General features: G+C 47.4%; 1 protein-coding gene across 3 annotated transcripts; it reads left to right on the top strand.

Annotated features, from left to right (window-relative positions):
- Positions 1-1,114: 1,114 nt before the first annotated feature.
- DECR2 (2,4-dienoyl-CoA reductase 2) lies at positions 1,115-11,762 on the top strand. Of its 3 annotated transcripts, none has more exons than XM_044304018.1 (10): positions 1,115-1,237; positions 3,082-3,203; positions 4,316-4,384; positions 4,469-4,520; positions 4,600-4,735; positions 4,809-4,933; positions 9,124-9,217; positions 9,319-9,423; positions 9,503-9,717; positions 11,474-11,762. In XM_044304018.1, exons 2-9 carry the CDS (start codon positions 3,106-3,108, stop codon positions 9,715-9,717), a joined length of 894 nt encoding a protein of 297 aa, XP_044159953.1. In that variant the 5' UTR covers positions 1,115-1,237; positions 3,082-3,105; the 3' UTR covers positions 11,474-11,762. The 3 variants fall into 3 exon arrangements, with proteins under 3 accessions (XP_044159953.1, XP_044159951.1, XP_044159952.1); XM_044304016.1 differs by having other exon boundaries at positions 9,503-9,691; XM_044304017.1 differs by having other exon boundaries at positions 1,221-1,300; positions 9,503-9,691.
- The last annotated feature ends 4,070 nt before the right edge of the window (positions 11,763-15,832 follow it).

A 15,832-nucleotide genomic window follows, 5' to 3' on the forward strand; every position in this document is an offset into this window, starting at 1 on the left:
CGGATAGGATGCAGACCCATTCATTTCAATGGGTCCACAAAAAACGCGGACAGCACACTGTCCGCATCAGTATGTCCATTCCGTTGCTCCGCCCAAAAAATTGTGCATGTCCTATTTTTTTCAAGTTTGCGGACAAGGATTATTAGAATGGATCCGCAAAAAAAACGGGTCCGCAAAAAAAACTGATGCCATATGGAACGTCATCCGTTATTTTTGTGGACCGCAAAAGACATACGGTGTGCATGTAGCCTTATGGAGTGATTGAGAAAAAACACCATACAAACCGCATGAGGTATGGAAAACGCAAGGTTTCTATGGTGTCATGTGAACAAAAAACAGCAATATTTGTGCGACCTAAAGAAGCACACAAAAAAATGCTGTGAACCCAAAAGTGATGAAAAACACAAAAAAAAAATCTCTGTGCTGTTCCGTGGGCAATCAGCATCACGGATGCAGACCCATTCACTTGAGGTTTCGTCCCGTACTTCCGTTCCGCAAAAAGATAGAACATGTCCTATCTTTTTGCGGAACGGCCGGATCGCGGACCCATTCAAGTAAATGGGTCCGCAATCCGATGCGGCTGCCCCACGGACTGTGCTCGTGCATTGTGGGCCGCAGAACGACCACGGTGCGCACACGCCCGTGTGAAATAGGCCACATCTGGCCACAGTTTATTATTTATTTTTTTTATTAAAACAAAGAAAAAAAAAAATTATTTTTCTAAATTCATAGCGTGTAACAGCGAATTAGCTTTTGAGGTGATCACATTGGGCGCCTTAACGCGGTAGCATTGTGGCGGCAACAGCCATACCTTGTGGTATGTCAAGTCAACCACCATGGAGCTCTATGGTGGAAAGGTGTCAGGAGGTTTCGAGCATAATAACCATCGTAATGGCCCTTTTTACTGACACATGATAAATTTAACTCTTTTTAAAAATTAATAACAGCAGTGTTATGTGTAATTGCACTAGTTTTTTTATTATTTAACAATGCATTCCAATAGGAGCCCCTTAGGGCGGCTTCTTCTTAACCCCTTCCCGGGCCCCGTCTCCTAGGAAACCATACTGAAAGTTGACCCGTCAGCCTCTGGTAGGAATTTGCGCATGCGCACCACTAGCTTTACAGCTCCGCGCAGAAGCAGGAGGTTTTGGTGCTTGAAAACTACGTTTCCCAGGTTTCCCTGCGGTCGGGTTACAGACTCCGCGAGGTGCAGACTCAAAGTCCGTCCAGTGCTTCGGTGAGTGTGAGTGCGTGCTGTGGGGAGAGACTGTCCGTGCTGTACGGCATTTATGCACCGTGTGTAGGTTTGCCTTGTGTTGTATTATGCGCGGCTTGCTTTGTTATTGCTGTGGTAGGAAGGATAGTGCAGTCTTATGACATGGAGCAAAGTACTGTCCTGATGATCTGTCACCCCTTTGGCACTGCTTAGAGATTTCTGATGAAATATTCTAGGTTTAGGTCTCTGAGCTGCGCCAAAGGGGTCTGATTGCTCCATAGAGCCCTGTTATGATGGAAATGAGCGGCGTTCGGAGCTCCTCCATGGATTTTTGCATGTGCCCTTGGCAGCTGAAGGCATCCTGTGTTGGTCCCATGTCCATATGTGCCCGCATTGCTGAGAAAAACAAAGTTTTAATATATGCAAATGACCTCTAGGAGCAACGGGGGCGTTACCATTACACCTAGAGCAGGGTCCCCTCTGGTTCTTCTGATTTACGTCCTCCTCTTAGTGAGAAATCCAGCGCGCGCTGCGAATCCGTTGAACGGCGCTGGCGCTAGATTTCTCCCTAAGAGGAGGGCGTAATCAGAAGAACCTAGGGCGGGCCAGAGGGGTGTAAGGGGAGGGGTTTCGTATGAAAAGCGCCGAGGGGCTTGGGCAACCGCCAGCATGTACTGCCGCCCCTGGGCACCTTCAGAAGCGAATTAACATTGAATAAAAGTGTTTTTCTGAGAAAATCGTCGATGGTACAGCGATATGGAAGGTAGCGTTCTAATATGGGGAATGTAATGGAGATCCTCATGTCGGTGTTCTATAATGGCGATTTTTAGGTGAAAGACTCCCTTTAATTAATGTGCAATTTCCACACAGTGGGCTTGTGCCACGGATGTTTTCAGACCCTAGCAACGCCTCTGCTCTAGGTGTAATGGTAACGCCCCCGTTGCTCCTAGAGGCTCATTTGCATATATTAAAACTTCATTTTTCTCAGCAATCCGGGCACATAAGAACATATCAACCAATCCATGCAACTTCAAGATTTAAAAAATAACCAGGAAACTTTCATTACGATTGGTTACGGGAGACCCCTGGCCCAATGCCCCCTTAGGCCTCATGCACACGGCCGTTCCGTGCATTGGGCACCGCAATTTGCAGTCCCCAATGCACGGGCAACATCTGTGTGACTGCCGCAACGGATCCAGACCCATTAAACTTGAATGGGTCCGTGACCCGTCCGCACTGCAAAAAATAGAACAAGTTCCATTTTTTGTGTGATGCGGGGACACGGACAGAAACACCACGGAGGCATTCTGTAGTGCTCCATGGGGTTCCGTGCCTCCGTTCCGTACTACGCCTTCCAGATTGCGGACGCATTCAAGTGAATGGGTCTGCATCTGTGATTCAGTGTGCACACGGCCGGTGCCCATATATTGTGGACCCACTGTTTGCTGGGTGCAATACGGGCACGGCCGTGTGCATGAGTCCTTAGGCTGGGGCTACACGATGACTTTGGCCCCGACTCATATCATGGGACCAAATATCGCACTGTAGCAGGGTTGGCTTTCTTGCCACGGCTGGTGTTGCGCCAACTTGTGGGTCAAAAGGCGACCCTGATTACTTTTATTACTCATGATACAACCTACTACACTGCAATCTTTGGGGCGTGCAACTTGTGTCATGGGTAAAGTCACAGTGTAGTCCCAGCCTTGCATAATATGGATGTCCCAGAGAAGGGTGCTCCCTCTCCATGATCTGTGGCGGAAAGCCGCTGCAAATCTGCTCCCAATCTGGAGGACTCCGGGTGTCCGTTTATTACATGGTTGGCCTCTCATTTAATTGGATTCTGTATTGGCTTTTCTCATTCTCAGCTACCTACTCATTGAAGACGCACGATGTCCGCATTGCCGACTACAGACCAGCCTCCTGAGGATGTTGAGAGTGATGACTGCCTCCTGTCCTACAACTACCTCTACAGCCCGACTCTGCTCCAGTAAGGACTCTCCTCCCGTCTGTACAGAACGCTCACCCCAGGCTAGCTGTCCATCTTCCACATCAGCCCAGCCTGGCCCCAGTATAGTTTTGCAGACCTGAATGGGAGAATTGCTCAAATAGCAATCCCCATAGATTATCAAGATATCTGCAGGAACTTTCCGGAATTAGTCTGCTTGGGAAATCTTGGAATACCCCCTGTTTTAGGTTGGGGGGGCTACACGGCGACCAGGATGTTATATTTGGGGATTGTTATTTGAGTAATTGCTAAATGTATTCTTCAATGTCTTTCTGAACCCAAGCTGTATTTTGTAGAGTAAGGCCCCTTTCAAACGAGCAAGTTTTCCGCGCGGGTGCAATGCGTGACGTGAACGTATAGCACCTGCACTGAATCCTGACCCATTCATTTCAATGGGTTAGTGTACATAAGCGTTTTTTTTTTTTCCATGCATCAGTTCTGCGTTGCGTGAAAAACGTTCTATATTCTGTGTTTTTTCACGCAGCCCTGGCCCCATAGAAGTGAATGGGGCTGCGTGAAAAATGCATTGCATCCGCAAGCAAGTGTGGGTGCGATGCGTTTTTCACTGATGGTTGCTAAGAGAGGCTGTTTGTAAACCTTCAGTCTTTTATCACGCGCGTGAAAAATGCATCAAAACGCATTGCACCCACACAGAAAAAAAACGGAACACCTGAACGCAATCGCAGACAAAACTGACTGAACTTGCTTGCAAAATGGTGCGAGTTTCACTGAACGCATCCGGAGCTAATCCGTCACACTCATGGGAAAGAGGCCTAAGGCTACTTTTACATTTGTGGCACATCTCTTCAGCAGGCTGTTCCGGGGATCAACCGTACAAGAACCGCTGCGTGCAGCGGATTCTGTCTGGCTGAATCCTGGCATATTTGCCGGGTTGCGGACGGATCTCTGCCAGACCCCATTATTGTCAAAATTCCGGTAACACCCAGCAAAGCTAGATCCAGAGAACTCCCGCAGGCTGTTCTCTGCCGCAAATGTGAAAGTAGCCATATAGACCAAGACTATATAAAAGTGGCACTATAGCGCACCCGCTCTAGGGGTAGCACATTTTTGACGTGTTTCTTTGCTGATCACAGGGGCAGAGTGGCCTTCATCACCGGAGGGGGCTCTGGAATTGGATTCCGAATTGCTGAGATTTTCATGAGGTATTACGTTCCGCCATTTAATTTGTCCATCCCCTTTTCCCGTGCAGTCACTCTCCCACATTCATGAATATGTCCTCTCCCTAGGCACGGTTGCAACACGGTCATCGTTAGCAGGAACCTACAGAGGGTGACCGAGGTAAGGCCATTCTTGCCAACCAGCACTATACCGCCATACCCCTGCATGAAGTTAAAAACCCTCCACCTTTCTTTCCCAGGCAGCTGAGAAGTTGCGGGCAGCGACCGGCCGACACTGCCTTGCATTGTCCGCTGATGTGAGGAATCCCCAGACCCTTTCTGATACCGTGGAGGAAGCTCTGAAGACCTTCTCCAGAATAGACATCCTTGTGAACAGTAGGTAGCCCTCCATTAGGGGTCAGAGCGCTCCTTGAAAGCATTGTGACTCTCATCTTTCCTGCCCTAGCAGATGCCGCCGGGAATTTTCTCTGTCCTGCTAGCAGCTTGTCTTTCAACGCCTTTAAGTCCGTCATGGACATAGACACAATGGGCACATTCAACGCCAGCAAGATCCTGTTTGAGAGTTACTTCCGGGTAGGTACAGGATGGATGAGAGAGCAGGTGCATAGCGCCCTCTGCAGGGCAAGTCATGCACATATAGGCAGACTGATGCGCTGTGCTGTGCCTGAGGGGGTAGAGCATGAGACAGGAATAGTCTATGAATACAGGTATCATGTGCAGCCCCCTCAGGCCCTGCGCTAGGCATAGCAAAAATACTCTTAGGCCTCTTGCACACGGCCGTTGTGGTTCCGTTCCGCGCATTGGGGACTGCAATTTGCGGTCCCCAATGCATTGGCAATGTCTGTGTGGTAGCCGGGATGGATCCAGACCCATTCAACTTGAATAGGTCAGTGATCCGTCAGCACCGCAAAAAGTTCTATTTTTTGCGGAACGGAAGCACGGATCGAAACCCCACGGAAGCACTCCGTAGTGCTTCCGCACAGCATCTCCGGATTTGAGGACCCATTAAAGTCAATGGGTCCGCATCCGTGATGCGGCCCGCAATACGGCCACAGGAGCACAACGACCATGTGCAAGAGTTCTTACATGTATGTTGCTAGCAGCTAATGGCGCGGAGCATCGGACATGAGCTGAGCATGATACATTTGCAACAGGTGTCAGATGTATTATACAGCTGACCCTCTAATGCAACAGCTAGGATCGGAGCTACCTCCAATCCCGGTCAGTTAGCCACTTAGATGCTGTGGTCAATAGGGACTGCGTCATCTGAGGGGTTAGAGCGAGGATGCAACTGTGGGTGGCTATGGCAGCTGGGGGCCAACTGCAATACAGAAGTATATACTAGTGCTCTTGAGATTAGAAAAATATAAGTTTGATGAATACAAGTTTTTCAGTAAATTTCATGCACTCCAAAATGGTGCCATTAAGGCTACATTCACACGGCCGTATCCTTTTTGTTGTCTGCAAACCGCAGATACCAGCCATGTGTATTTTTCGTGGGCCCCATTGTCAAAATGCCTATTTTTGTCTGCAAAACTGGCAAGAATAGGACATGCCCTATAGTTTGCTGCATGGATGACATCCGTGTGCTGTCCGCATTTTTTGTGGTGCCATAGAAATGAATGAGTCCGCATTCAATCCACGAAAAAATAAATAAAATGCAGACCGGTTATGTGGTCGTATGAATGAGGCCTAAAGGGAATCTTTTAGCAGTTTTGACTATTACGGAGAGCTGGCAGATTTTTAGGAGTAGTGTGAATATTATGTTTTATTCTGCTCTTTAAGTGCACAGGAGGCGGAGCTTCACTGTGAGGTGCTCTCTGCATTTAGCTGCTTCACAGTCCCTCCCTTCTGAGTGGCGGCTGTAGTGGCCTCTGTTACTCCTGATGTTAAAAGCTGCACAAAAGATATGTCTGTACTGTTCTCCCCAGCACCTAGCTAATGCTGTCAGCAGTTTAGTAATGGTCAAAACTGCTGACAGACTCGCTTTCCAAAATACAACTCTTCCAGCAAAAAATAGAAGCCCTCATATGGCCACATGTTATGGCTTTTGAAAGACAGTGATAAAGTAAAAAAAAAACATTTTGGACCAGTCACTTCTCCTGACATGTCTCTTTGAGTAAATGCTTGTATTCTCCATGAAATAGTAATATCGAGCATCTTCTCTTATATCTCAGTTTTGTGCCGTTCCTCTATTATTCCTCATAGAGCTTAAAAAATTTACAACTCAGTGTTACCATTCTCCTAGTAAAAGAGATGCTTCCTTAAAGTCTGGTACTCGCTGGACTCGCCAGGACTTGTGACACCTAGTTGTCACCTTATTCAAGAATTTCTAGGAGGAATAACAGAGGAATGACACACAATGCAATTCTCTGAAAAATGCTTCAAGGAATAATATGATCCACTAAAACAGGCATTTCAGGAGAGGCGGCTTCTTCTTTAAAGGGTTTGTCCAGGATTTTGATATTGTTCGCCCATCCTCAGGATATGCAATCAGCATCTGATCGGCGGGGGTCCGACACACCCACGTAGATCAGCTATTTCCTTGTAGCTCTGGCACCGTCCATTGTGTAGTAGACGAGGCCTGTAACTCCAGTGCCGCTCCCAGTCACTTCCACTCCACAATGGACGGAGCCGTGTAGTTCTGGCCCTGGAGCTACAAGGAAACAGCTGATCAGCGGCGTTGCAGGATGTCTGCTCCTGCTGGTCAATTATCCTGAGGATAGGTCATCAATATCAGAATCCTGGACAACCCCTTTAAGGTCTAAAATATGCCAGACATTAAAGAGTTAAGGATAATAGTCTCTGGCTTTACAGGTTAGTCCCTTATGTACAGTCTCTGCTCCTGGCAGTAATGAGGATGTGCTCGTAGGTTGTTGGACACTAAGGGAAAATTGGTAATATTTTGGGTTTGTTTGACCCATCTTACAGTGAGCCTTTAGTGATTGTAGTTATATTGAATAACCACAAGGGGTCACTGTGGCACCTACAGTAGTAGTTGTCATACGTTCAGTCATTTCTAGCTCAGATGTCATCAAGGGAAATCTGAAAATCGGAACACGATCTATGTCTAAACCACATGAAACGCATTTAATCATAAATTCTGATATCTAAGTTCATACTGACCCCCTGGAGCACATGCAACAGACCATTTCACAATTTTTACGCCGTAAAATTCCGATCAGTGAGCTGCACACCACCAAGTCCCCACAGATCAGAAGAACCACTCACCTAACAAAAATTCTCTGTCTCTCCTCATCCGCTATCTCTGCTCACTCTCTCCTTGATCCACTACAATCTGGTTTCGGCACCCTACATTCGACAAACTGCCCTCACCAAAGTGACAAATGACCTCCTTATAGCAAAATGCAACGGTGACTACTCTCTGCTCATTCTCCTTGACCTCTCCGCAGCTTTTGACACTGTAGACCACTATCTCCTACTCGCCATGCTCCAATCTATCAGCCTAAAGGACACCGCCCTCTCCTGATTTTCTTCCTATCTCTCTGGTCGCTCTTTCAGTGTATCATTTGCTGGCTCCACTTCTTCACCTCTCCCTCTCGGAGTTCCTTGGGGTTCAGTCCTAGGCCTTCTCCTCTTCTCTCTGTACACAGCCCCAATTGGACAGACCAACAGCAGATTTGGTTTCCAGTACCATCTCTATGCTGATGACACACAACTATACACTTCATCCCCCGACAATCGCCCCTGCTGTGTTACAGAACACCAGTGACTGTCTCTCTGCCGTCTTTCAAAAACTGAACTTCTTGTGTTCTCTCTATCTACTAACCTACTTAAACCTGATATCTCCCTCTCAGTGTGCGACACCATCATCGCTCCTAGGCAGCACGCTCGCTGTCTCAGGGTGACATTTGACACTGATCTTTCTTTCACCCCCTATATTCAATCTCTCTCCCGCTCATGTCGCCTGCACCTCAAAAACATCTCTAGTATCTGCCCCTTTCTCACTATGGAAACAACAAAAACTCTCATTGTTGCCCTGATCCATTTCCGCCTCGATTACTGCAACTCACTATTAATTGGTCTCCCCCCTCACCAGACTTTCCCCTCTCCAATCTGTTCTTAAACGGGTATTCCCATCTTCACTTTTCATACTTACCCTCGTGGAGCGCGACGTTCACTTCTTGGATTCGGCTGGGCTTGATTGACATCTTCTCCCGGCCAGGCCGCGCTTGCGCAGAAGACTGAAGGATATTCTCCCGGCCAGGCCGCGCAATGTCCTGAACGTGCATGCACCATGGTGACTTACTTCTGGCCTGTATAGTACAGAGCCGGCGTGCGCGTTCGCGGCTCTGTACTGTACTGGCCAAAAAGTAATCATCATGGCGCATGCACGGCGGCGTGCACGTTCAGGACGTTGCCCGACCGGGAGAAAATCTTCAGTCTTCTGCGCAAGCCTCTAGGTGTAATGTCAACGCCCCCGTTGCTCCTAGAGTCTCATTTGCATATATTAAAACATCATTTTTCTCAGCAATACACCACATATGGACATGGGACCAACACAGATGCCTTCAGCTGCCAAGTGCACATGTAACAGGTCAGCCAGTGTCATAGGTACAAAACTGCTGACAGATGCCCTGTAAGACCTGTGGGTGGAGAGATAATGGCTGAATTATAAAAAGCCTCCGGCTTGAGCTGGCTGATAACAGGGAACAATAGATACACATGAAACATCCATTTGAAAAGTCATTTGCTTATCATCCTTTATGCATATTTCTGTGCATAATGTTAATGTTCTGCAGGATCACGGTGGAGTCATTTTAAACATCACAGCCACGCTGAGCTACAAGGGGAACGTCCTGCAGATGCACGCCGGCAGTGCCAAGGCAGCCATAGGTCAGTTACATATAAAGGGGTAGTTGCCATCTTTATGATCACTTGGAGTCACCCATGTAGCAGCCGCATTACTTCTACCATTTTGGTCTTTCTGTCCACAGATGCCATGACCAAGCACCTGGCGGTGGAGTGGGGTCCAAGCAAAGTGCGGGTCAACAGCTTGGCCCCTGGGCCCATAGCTGGCACAGAAGGGTTGCGTCGACTGCGTAAGTGGCTGCATAGACAACGGATAGGCTATACGCGTTCCTTGCACCGCTTCTCTAAATGTGTCATGCTGCATTTCAGGTGGAGAAGCCGCAGAGGCGATGGGTTTTTGGAATACCATCCCCTTACAACGGCCAGGGAACAAGACTGAGATTGCACATGGAGCCCTCTTCCTGGTTAGCCCCCTGGCGTCCTACGTGACTGGCACAACCCTGGTGATGGACGGCGGTTCCTGGATGACCTCGCCCAATCATTTGGCAACAATGCTGGGTACCCCTCCTTCTCCTCACCTATAGGTGATGTTATTCTTGGAAATACAGTCAGGGAAGCAGACGGAGGCCCTGTAGCTAATATTATATTGGGTAGCCCAATGATGGGAGTGCCTGTCCTCTGCTGCAGCTTTTAACCCCTTCGCGACTTCCGCTGTATATGTACGTCAAAAGTCAGCACTTTAAAGATGGCACCCGCTATCGGATTTCTGCTGTTTCACACAGCAGAGGCCTGGGGAGAATGTCTGTGATCAGCCATATTGCACACGATGTAGCAGGGAGCAGGAAAAAAAATTCCATATGGGGTGGAATTGGAAAAAGAAAAATGCAAGATACGGGAGCTGCGATCTCCTGCACCCGGAACTGTTTTTTCCGGCTGAGATCGGGTGAGCTGTTACACGTCGTCTGAACAGTGAAGATACGGGAGCTGCGATCTCCTGCACCCGGAACAGTCTTTTCCGGCTGAGATCGGGTGAGCTGTTACATCACAGTGATAACCTGGAGCCTCAAGCAGGATCTAATACCAATCACTGGTATATACCAATACAGGCCAGCAGGTGGCAGCATTGTATTGGAGTACAGTGAATGGTGTGTTCTGTAATTGAGGCCATTCAATTCTGTGATCGATATACAGTACCTATCACCGAATACAATTGGCAATCTAATGATATAGTCGTCCTTAAAAAATATAGATAAAAGTTCAAATCACCCCCCTCCTCAAAATAAAAAATAAACAAAAATATAAACAATATTTGTTGCAAATGGCCAATTTGCCTTTTTTTGTCAATTTACCCCCCCCCCCCCCAAAAAAAAAAGTGATCAAAAAGTCAAACACACTTCAAAATGGTAACCCTGAAAAGTACAGATGAAACCACAAAAAATGAGCCTTCACACAACTCCATACACATAAATGCAAAAAAAGTTATAGGGGATCAGAATATGGTGATGAAAAGAAAAAAAACATTGTCTTGAAAGGTTTTATTTTTTCCCCCATATTAAAACGCCCAAAAATAAAAGCATACACAAATGTGGTGTCGCCGTAATCGTACTGACTTGGAGAATGAAAGTAACAGGTGATATTAACCACATAGGGAGCGCTGTAAAAACAAAACCCATAAAACTGTGGCGGAATTGCATTTTTCTTTTTCCAATTCCACCCCATATGGAATTTTATTTCCTGCTCCCTGCTACATTGTGTGCAATATTAAATGGTGCCATTAGAAAGTACAACTTGTCCCGCAAGCAGCAAGCCCTCATATGGCTATGTGAACAGAAAAATAAAATAATAATATGGCTCTGGGAAGGTGGGGAGTGAAAAATGAAAACTTGTAATCGCAGGGTCTTCTAAGGCCTCTATTGCACACGACCGTAGGTGTCCCGTGCCCGTGCTGCAGATCCGCAATACACGGGCGCCGTTCCGTGGGCATTCCGCATCACGGATACGGACCCATTCCCTTCAATGGGTCTGCAAATCCGGAGATGCAGATTGGAAGCATGGAACGGAACCCTACGGAAGCACTACGGTGGGGTTTCGTCCCATACTTCTGTTCCGCAAAAAGATAGGACATGTTCTATCTTTTTGCGGAATGGGCGGATCATTGACCCATTAAAGTCAATGGGTCCGCGATCAGCTTCGGCTGCCTCACTGTGGGTGTTCGTGCATTGCGGCCCGCAGCACGACCACGGGGCGCACACTTTCGTGTGCAGGAGGCCTAAGGCTTAAACTTGACATGGCCTTAATTTATACCTCCTGATCTCAAATTTTTTTTTTTCCCTTTCACAGATCTCTGGTCTGAGATGAGGAAAGCAAATGAAGCGACTGCAGCCACTGATCACGCGGGACCTGATCGACACTGATTGCCACCCTGAACATTCCCTCTTCACCCTAAGCTAATGTGACAATGGGTGACTGCTGGTCATAGCTGGACCGTGGCAGTATGTGCGGACACAGAATGGTTAGTTAGAAGCCCGCTTGTAGTCACTTTGGGGGGGGGGGAGGTGCAGGGTGACACGCCCTTGCACTTTAGATTATGGACAATGATTACCGGTAATTATAAAATTTGTATATTGTATCATTGCTTCCATGTGTGTTTAGTCATGCCGTACAGGATTGGCATATGCCAGTGATGCCCAACCAAGCAGCTGCTTGTAACTCCCTGCTAAATGGCATAGGGAGCATGATTGGGTACGTTTTTATTAGGGCTGATAACTTTGGGGGGCTGTGGCTGCCTGTCAAGGGGAGAAGGGGCATCAGTGAGGGTCTGATCACTGGGCCCTCCACCAATCCCAAAAACGGGGATCCCCTTCCCTTGTATGCGCTGTACTTGGCCATCTCCAGCTGTCCCAGCGGCGGACATGCCACTCCGTTCATATAGGGGGAATGTGACCCCCTGTTCTCGGGATCAGTGAGGATCACACTGGTCGGACCTCCACGATCAAATACTTACGGTATTCCCTATGCTGTGGTGAAAGCAACCCCTTTATGTAGTGAACATATTACTAAAGATAAGCTCTACAGAAGACGTGAGCACCATACAGAGAGCGGATCGTGTCAGGAGCACTTACCTTATCGGCTGAGTCCAGGGAGATACAATGTGTAAGCTCAAGAGTTCATTGCTGTGAAGATAGCGGAGAGTGAGAGGGCCCCATGCTGCTTATCTGCTCTGTCTGTGTGTAATATACCGTTTAGCCACTAGGTGTCTACAGCTCTTCATCCATTACTGGAAACTGGCTGAAATTGCGGTAGGTGGCCATAAACATTAGATATCTGTTGGCCAAACGCTCATTAGGCGGACAGCCATTCCTTGCCTAAGTGTGCATGTGTTCGTAATAGGGACAGGAGCACCTCTAGCGGCGTCTTATCTCACTTAAGGATCGGTGATACCGAAATCCAACATACCCGATCTTTTAAATTCCTCCGACACCTGCCGTCGGAGGAGGGTGGTGGCACCTTCATACATATTAGTAGGGTGGCTGCTGCTGTTGGAATCGGTGGGTTTGGCCAATGTTCATCTAATGCAGGGATGCTCAACCTGCGGCCCTCCAGTTGTTGCAAAACTACAACTCCCAGCATGCCCTAATAGCTATAGGCTGTCCAGCCATGCTGGGAGTTGTAGTTTTTGAAACAGCTGGTGGGCCGCAGGTTGAACATCCTTGACTAATGTATGTGGCCACATTTAGTTGCAAGTTCATAAAGGGGTTGTCCAGCCTTGGACTTGTGCCCCAGAACATAAAGAAGAAGCCTCACCTGTCCACGGTCCCTGCCGCTGTTCCAAGAAGAGGCTGGGTCCTGTGACCGCTGCAGCCAATCACAGGCTTCAGAGCGGCTTGAACGGTATATCGCAATAATGTTCAAGGCTGATGTAACCACTGAGGCCTGTGATTGGCCACAGCAGCAACAGGACTCAGGCGCCTCTTAGCAGAAGCGTCTGGGAACGGAGCAGCAGTGGGACCATGGACAGGCGAGTCTTTTCAGGGTCACAGATCCATAAGCATAGTGGTTGTCTGCCAGAAAACCCCTTTAAGGCAGCCATATACATATCTAATGGGTATGGAGGTGGCCCGGGTAAATGAGTGGGCATGTTTTAGTTGATCATACCCAATGCTGTGTACATGGAGGAGATTAGCCTTTTATTCCCCTCTTCCCATTGAAAACACGTGCACCGTTGACGCGCTGAGCATGCATGTGTCGAGAGGAATAGCCATCGGCCCATCAGTCGCGTCAGTAGAATGGCCTGCCAGCTTGGAGATAATGATTTCTATTGAGGCGCGGGGTGTGTGTGACCTCGATAAAATGTGGAAACCTTTACCTGCCAGCGCTAAAAATATAAGACTTCAATTATCTACGGGCGTGTCAGAACTAATGACAGCACATTACCTCCAGACAGCGAAGCCTGGCGCCTTAGTCACTAGCAAAAGTCAGAGGCTATGATGGAGCAGAATTATACCTCTGTGTCATCTAAGGTTGGGGCACGACTTTCCAAATTACGCAATGGGGTCGTCTGAGCTGCATGCACGTCGGTAGGTAAAAAGTGACGCCATATCACAACCTGTAGATTATCCACCCCAAATCGCAAGCGGAATACAATCTCAAATCGCCTCCCATTGTTTTAAATGGGAAATCAGGCGCTGTAGTTCATACAGAACGATTCACATTCGGATTGATAACATTCATTGCAGAAAATAAGTGCAAGACGTTCATTCTCTGTGCCGATTCTGCATGGAAATAAATGGGAGTCCTAAAAAACGCATTAAAGTCTGCGTAAAAAAAAAACTGTATAGGAGAAACATGGGATTTGGAAGTGGATTCTGTGCCTTTAACATATACAGATTCCCCCCCCCCCCCCAAGTAAATACAGACCTAGGGAAAAAACCCTAAATAAATCTACGCCCCGTGCACTTCTTTGCCTCCATTCTGTAGCTTGGACCATGAACCTTCTTCAGACGACCTGATTCGCAGGCAAAACCGCCATAGGACTGCAGTTTACATAAAGTGTGCCGCCCTAAACTGCCCATATTCTAATCCGCCATTGCTGCGACAGGATGACATTTGCTCAGCCTGAAATGGCTGATAATGGAGAACAAAAGATCCTTCTGTTGAGAAAGAAAGACATTAGTCCATACACATGAAATCCCTACTGTGACCCTGTATACTGTATTCTTCCCCAGGGGCCATGCTTCTAGGGAGAATGCGCCTTTTACCATAGTGATAAAGGGCATCTGCCGGTAGATTTATACCTATGACACCGGCTGACCTGTTACATGTGCGCTTGGCAGCTGAAGGCATCTGTGTTGGTCTCCTGTTCATATGTGCTCACATTGCTGAGAAAATGAAGTTTAATTATCTAGGAGCAACGGGGGCGTTGCCATTACACCTAGAGGCTCTGCTCTCTCTGCAACTGCTGTGTCCTCTGCAGTTTGATTGACAGGACCAGATGTGATCTCGTTTGCACTGCCTGGCTCTGTCAATCAAAGTGGAGAAGGCCCAGCAGTTGCAGAGAGAGCAGAGCCTCTAGGTGTAATGGCAACGCCCCCGTTGCTCCTAGAGGCTCATTTGCATATATTAAAAGATCATTTTTCTCATCATTTTTCTGCCAAGCGCACATGTAACAGGTCAGCCAGTGTCATAGGTACAAAACTGCTGACAGATGCCCCTTTACATCCCTCTTTCCTCCCTACATAATGGACGTGTGAAGCAGGACTGGGCGCTGACCTGTGAGCTCTCTGCATTGTGTCCAGATCTCATTAGACGAGGTCCTCTAATTTCTGTAGGTGTCAGTCCCACCTGGACTCTATTCACTGCAGCTCAGCATGGAACAATGGGTGCGAGTACAGAAAGCATGGCGGGTTCAGGAGGTGACATTGTGCCCTCAGCTTCCCATAGAGAACGGTCACCTGGAGGAGACGCGTCTGACTAATGGCCTCCTCATCCTCCGCTCGGATGTGCTGCAAGTGTCACTCTAATTAGAACGTGGTATCCGCTTCCAATAATCAATTTCACACATGTAATTCTTCTAAGGCCTCGTGCGCACGACCATACGTATTTTGCGGTCTGCAAATTGCGGGTCTGTAAAATACGGAGACCGTCCAGGTTGCATATATATTTTTTGTGGACACAATGACTTCAGTAGGTCCCGTGTTCTGCACTTTGTGGCCAAAAATCACTGCACAACAATGATTTTGCTACTAAGAGAAAACTGTGATTTATACTAAAAATTTGCGCGCTGATTCCAAATATGAACTCGGAATTTGCCTGACAAATCTAGATTTTAACCCCTTAAGGACTCTGGGATCTTCCTTTTTTGCGTTTTAGTTTTTCTTTCCCCGCCTTCCCATACTCCTAACTTTTTTTTATTTTTACATTCACATAACCTTATGAGGGCTTATTTTTTGCGGGACAAGTTGTACTTTATAATGGCACCATTTACGGTTGCATACCATGTAGTAGGAAGCGGGGGAAAAAAAATCCAAATGGGGTAGAATTGGGGAAAAAACGCAATTATTTTTATTTATTTTTACACTGTACGCTATGCGGTAAAATTGACTTGTTATCTTCATTCTCCAGGTCAGTACGGTTACAACGATACCACACTTGTATAATTTTTCTTGCATTTTAATTCTGCAAAAAATAAAGGAAGACCTT

The sequence above is a fragment of the Bufo gargarizans genome, chromosome 8 (genome assembly GCF_014858855.1).
Source record: "Bufo gargarizans isolate SCDJY-AF-19 chromosome 8, ASM1485885v1, whole genome shotgun sequence".
NCBI classification, from domain to species: Eukaryota; Metazoa; Chordata; class Amphibia; order Anura; family Bufonidae; genus Bufo; species Bufo gargarizans.

What these genes read in the sequence shown, in the direction of transcription:
- DECR2 (XM_044304016.1), top strand. Translation starts at nt 3,106, where the DNA reads ATGTCCGCATTGCCGACTACAGACCAGCCTCCTGAGGATGTTGAGAGT. An exon ending in ATTGCTGAGATTTTCATGAG is followed by an intron (nt 4,385 to 4,468) that starts GTATTACGTTCC and finishes TCCTCTCCCTAG; the next exon opens with GCACGGTTGCAACACGGTCA. An exon ending in AATAGACATCCTTGTGAACA is followed by an intron (nt 4,736 to 4,808) that starts GTAGGTAGCCCT and finishes CTGCCCTAGCAG; the next exon opens with ATGCCGCCGGGAATTTTCTC.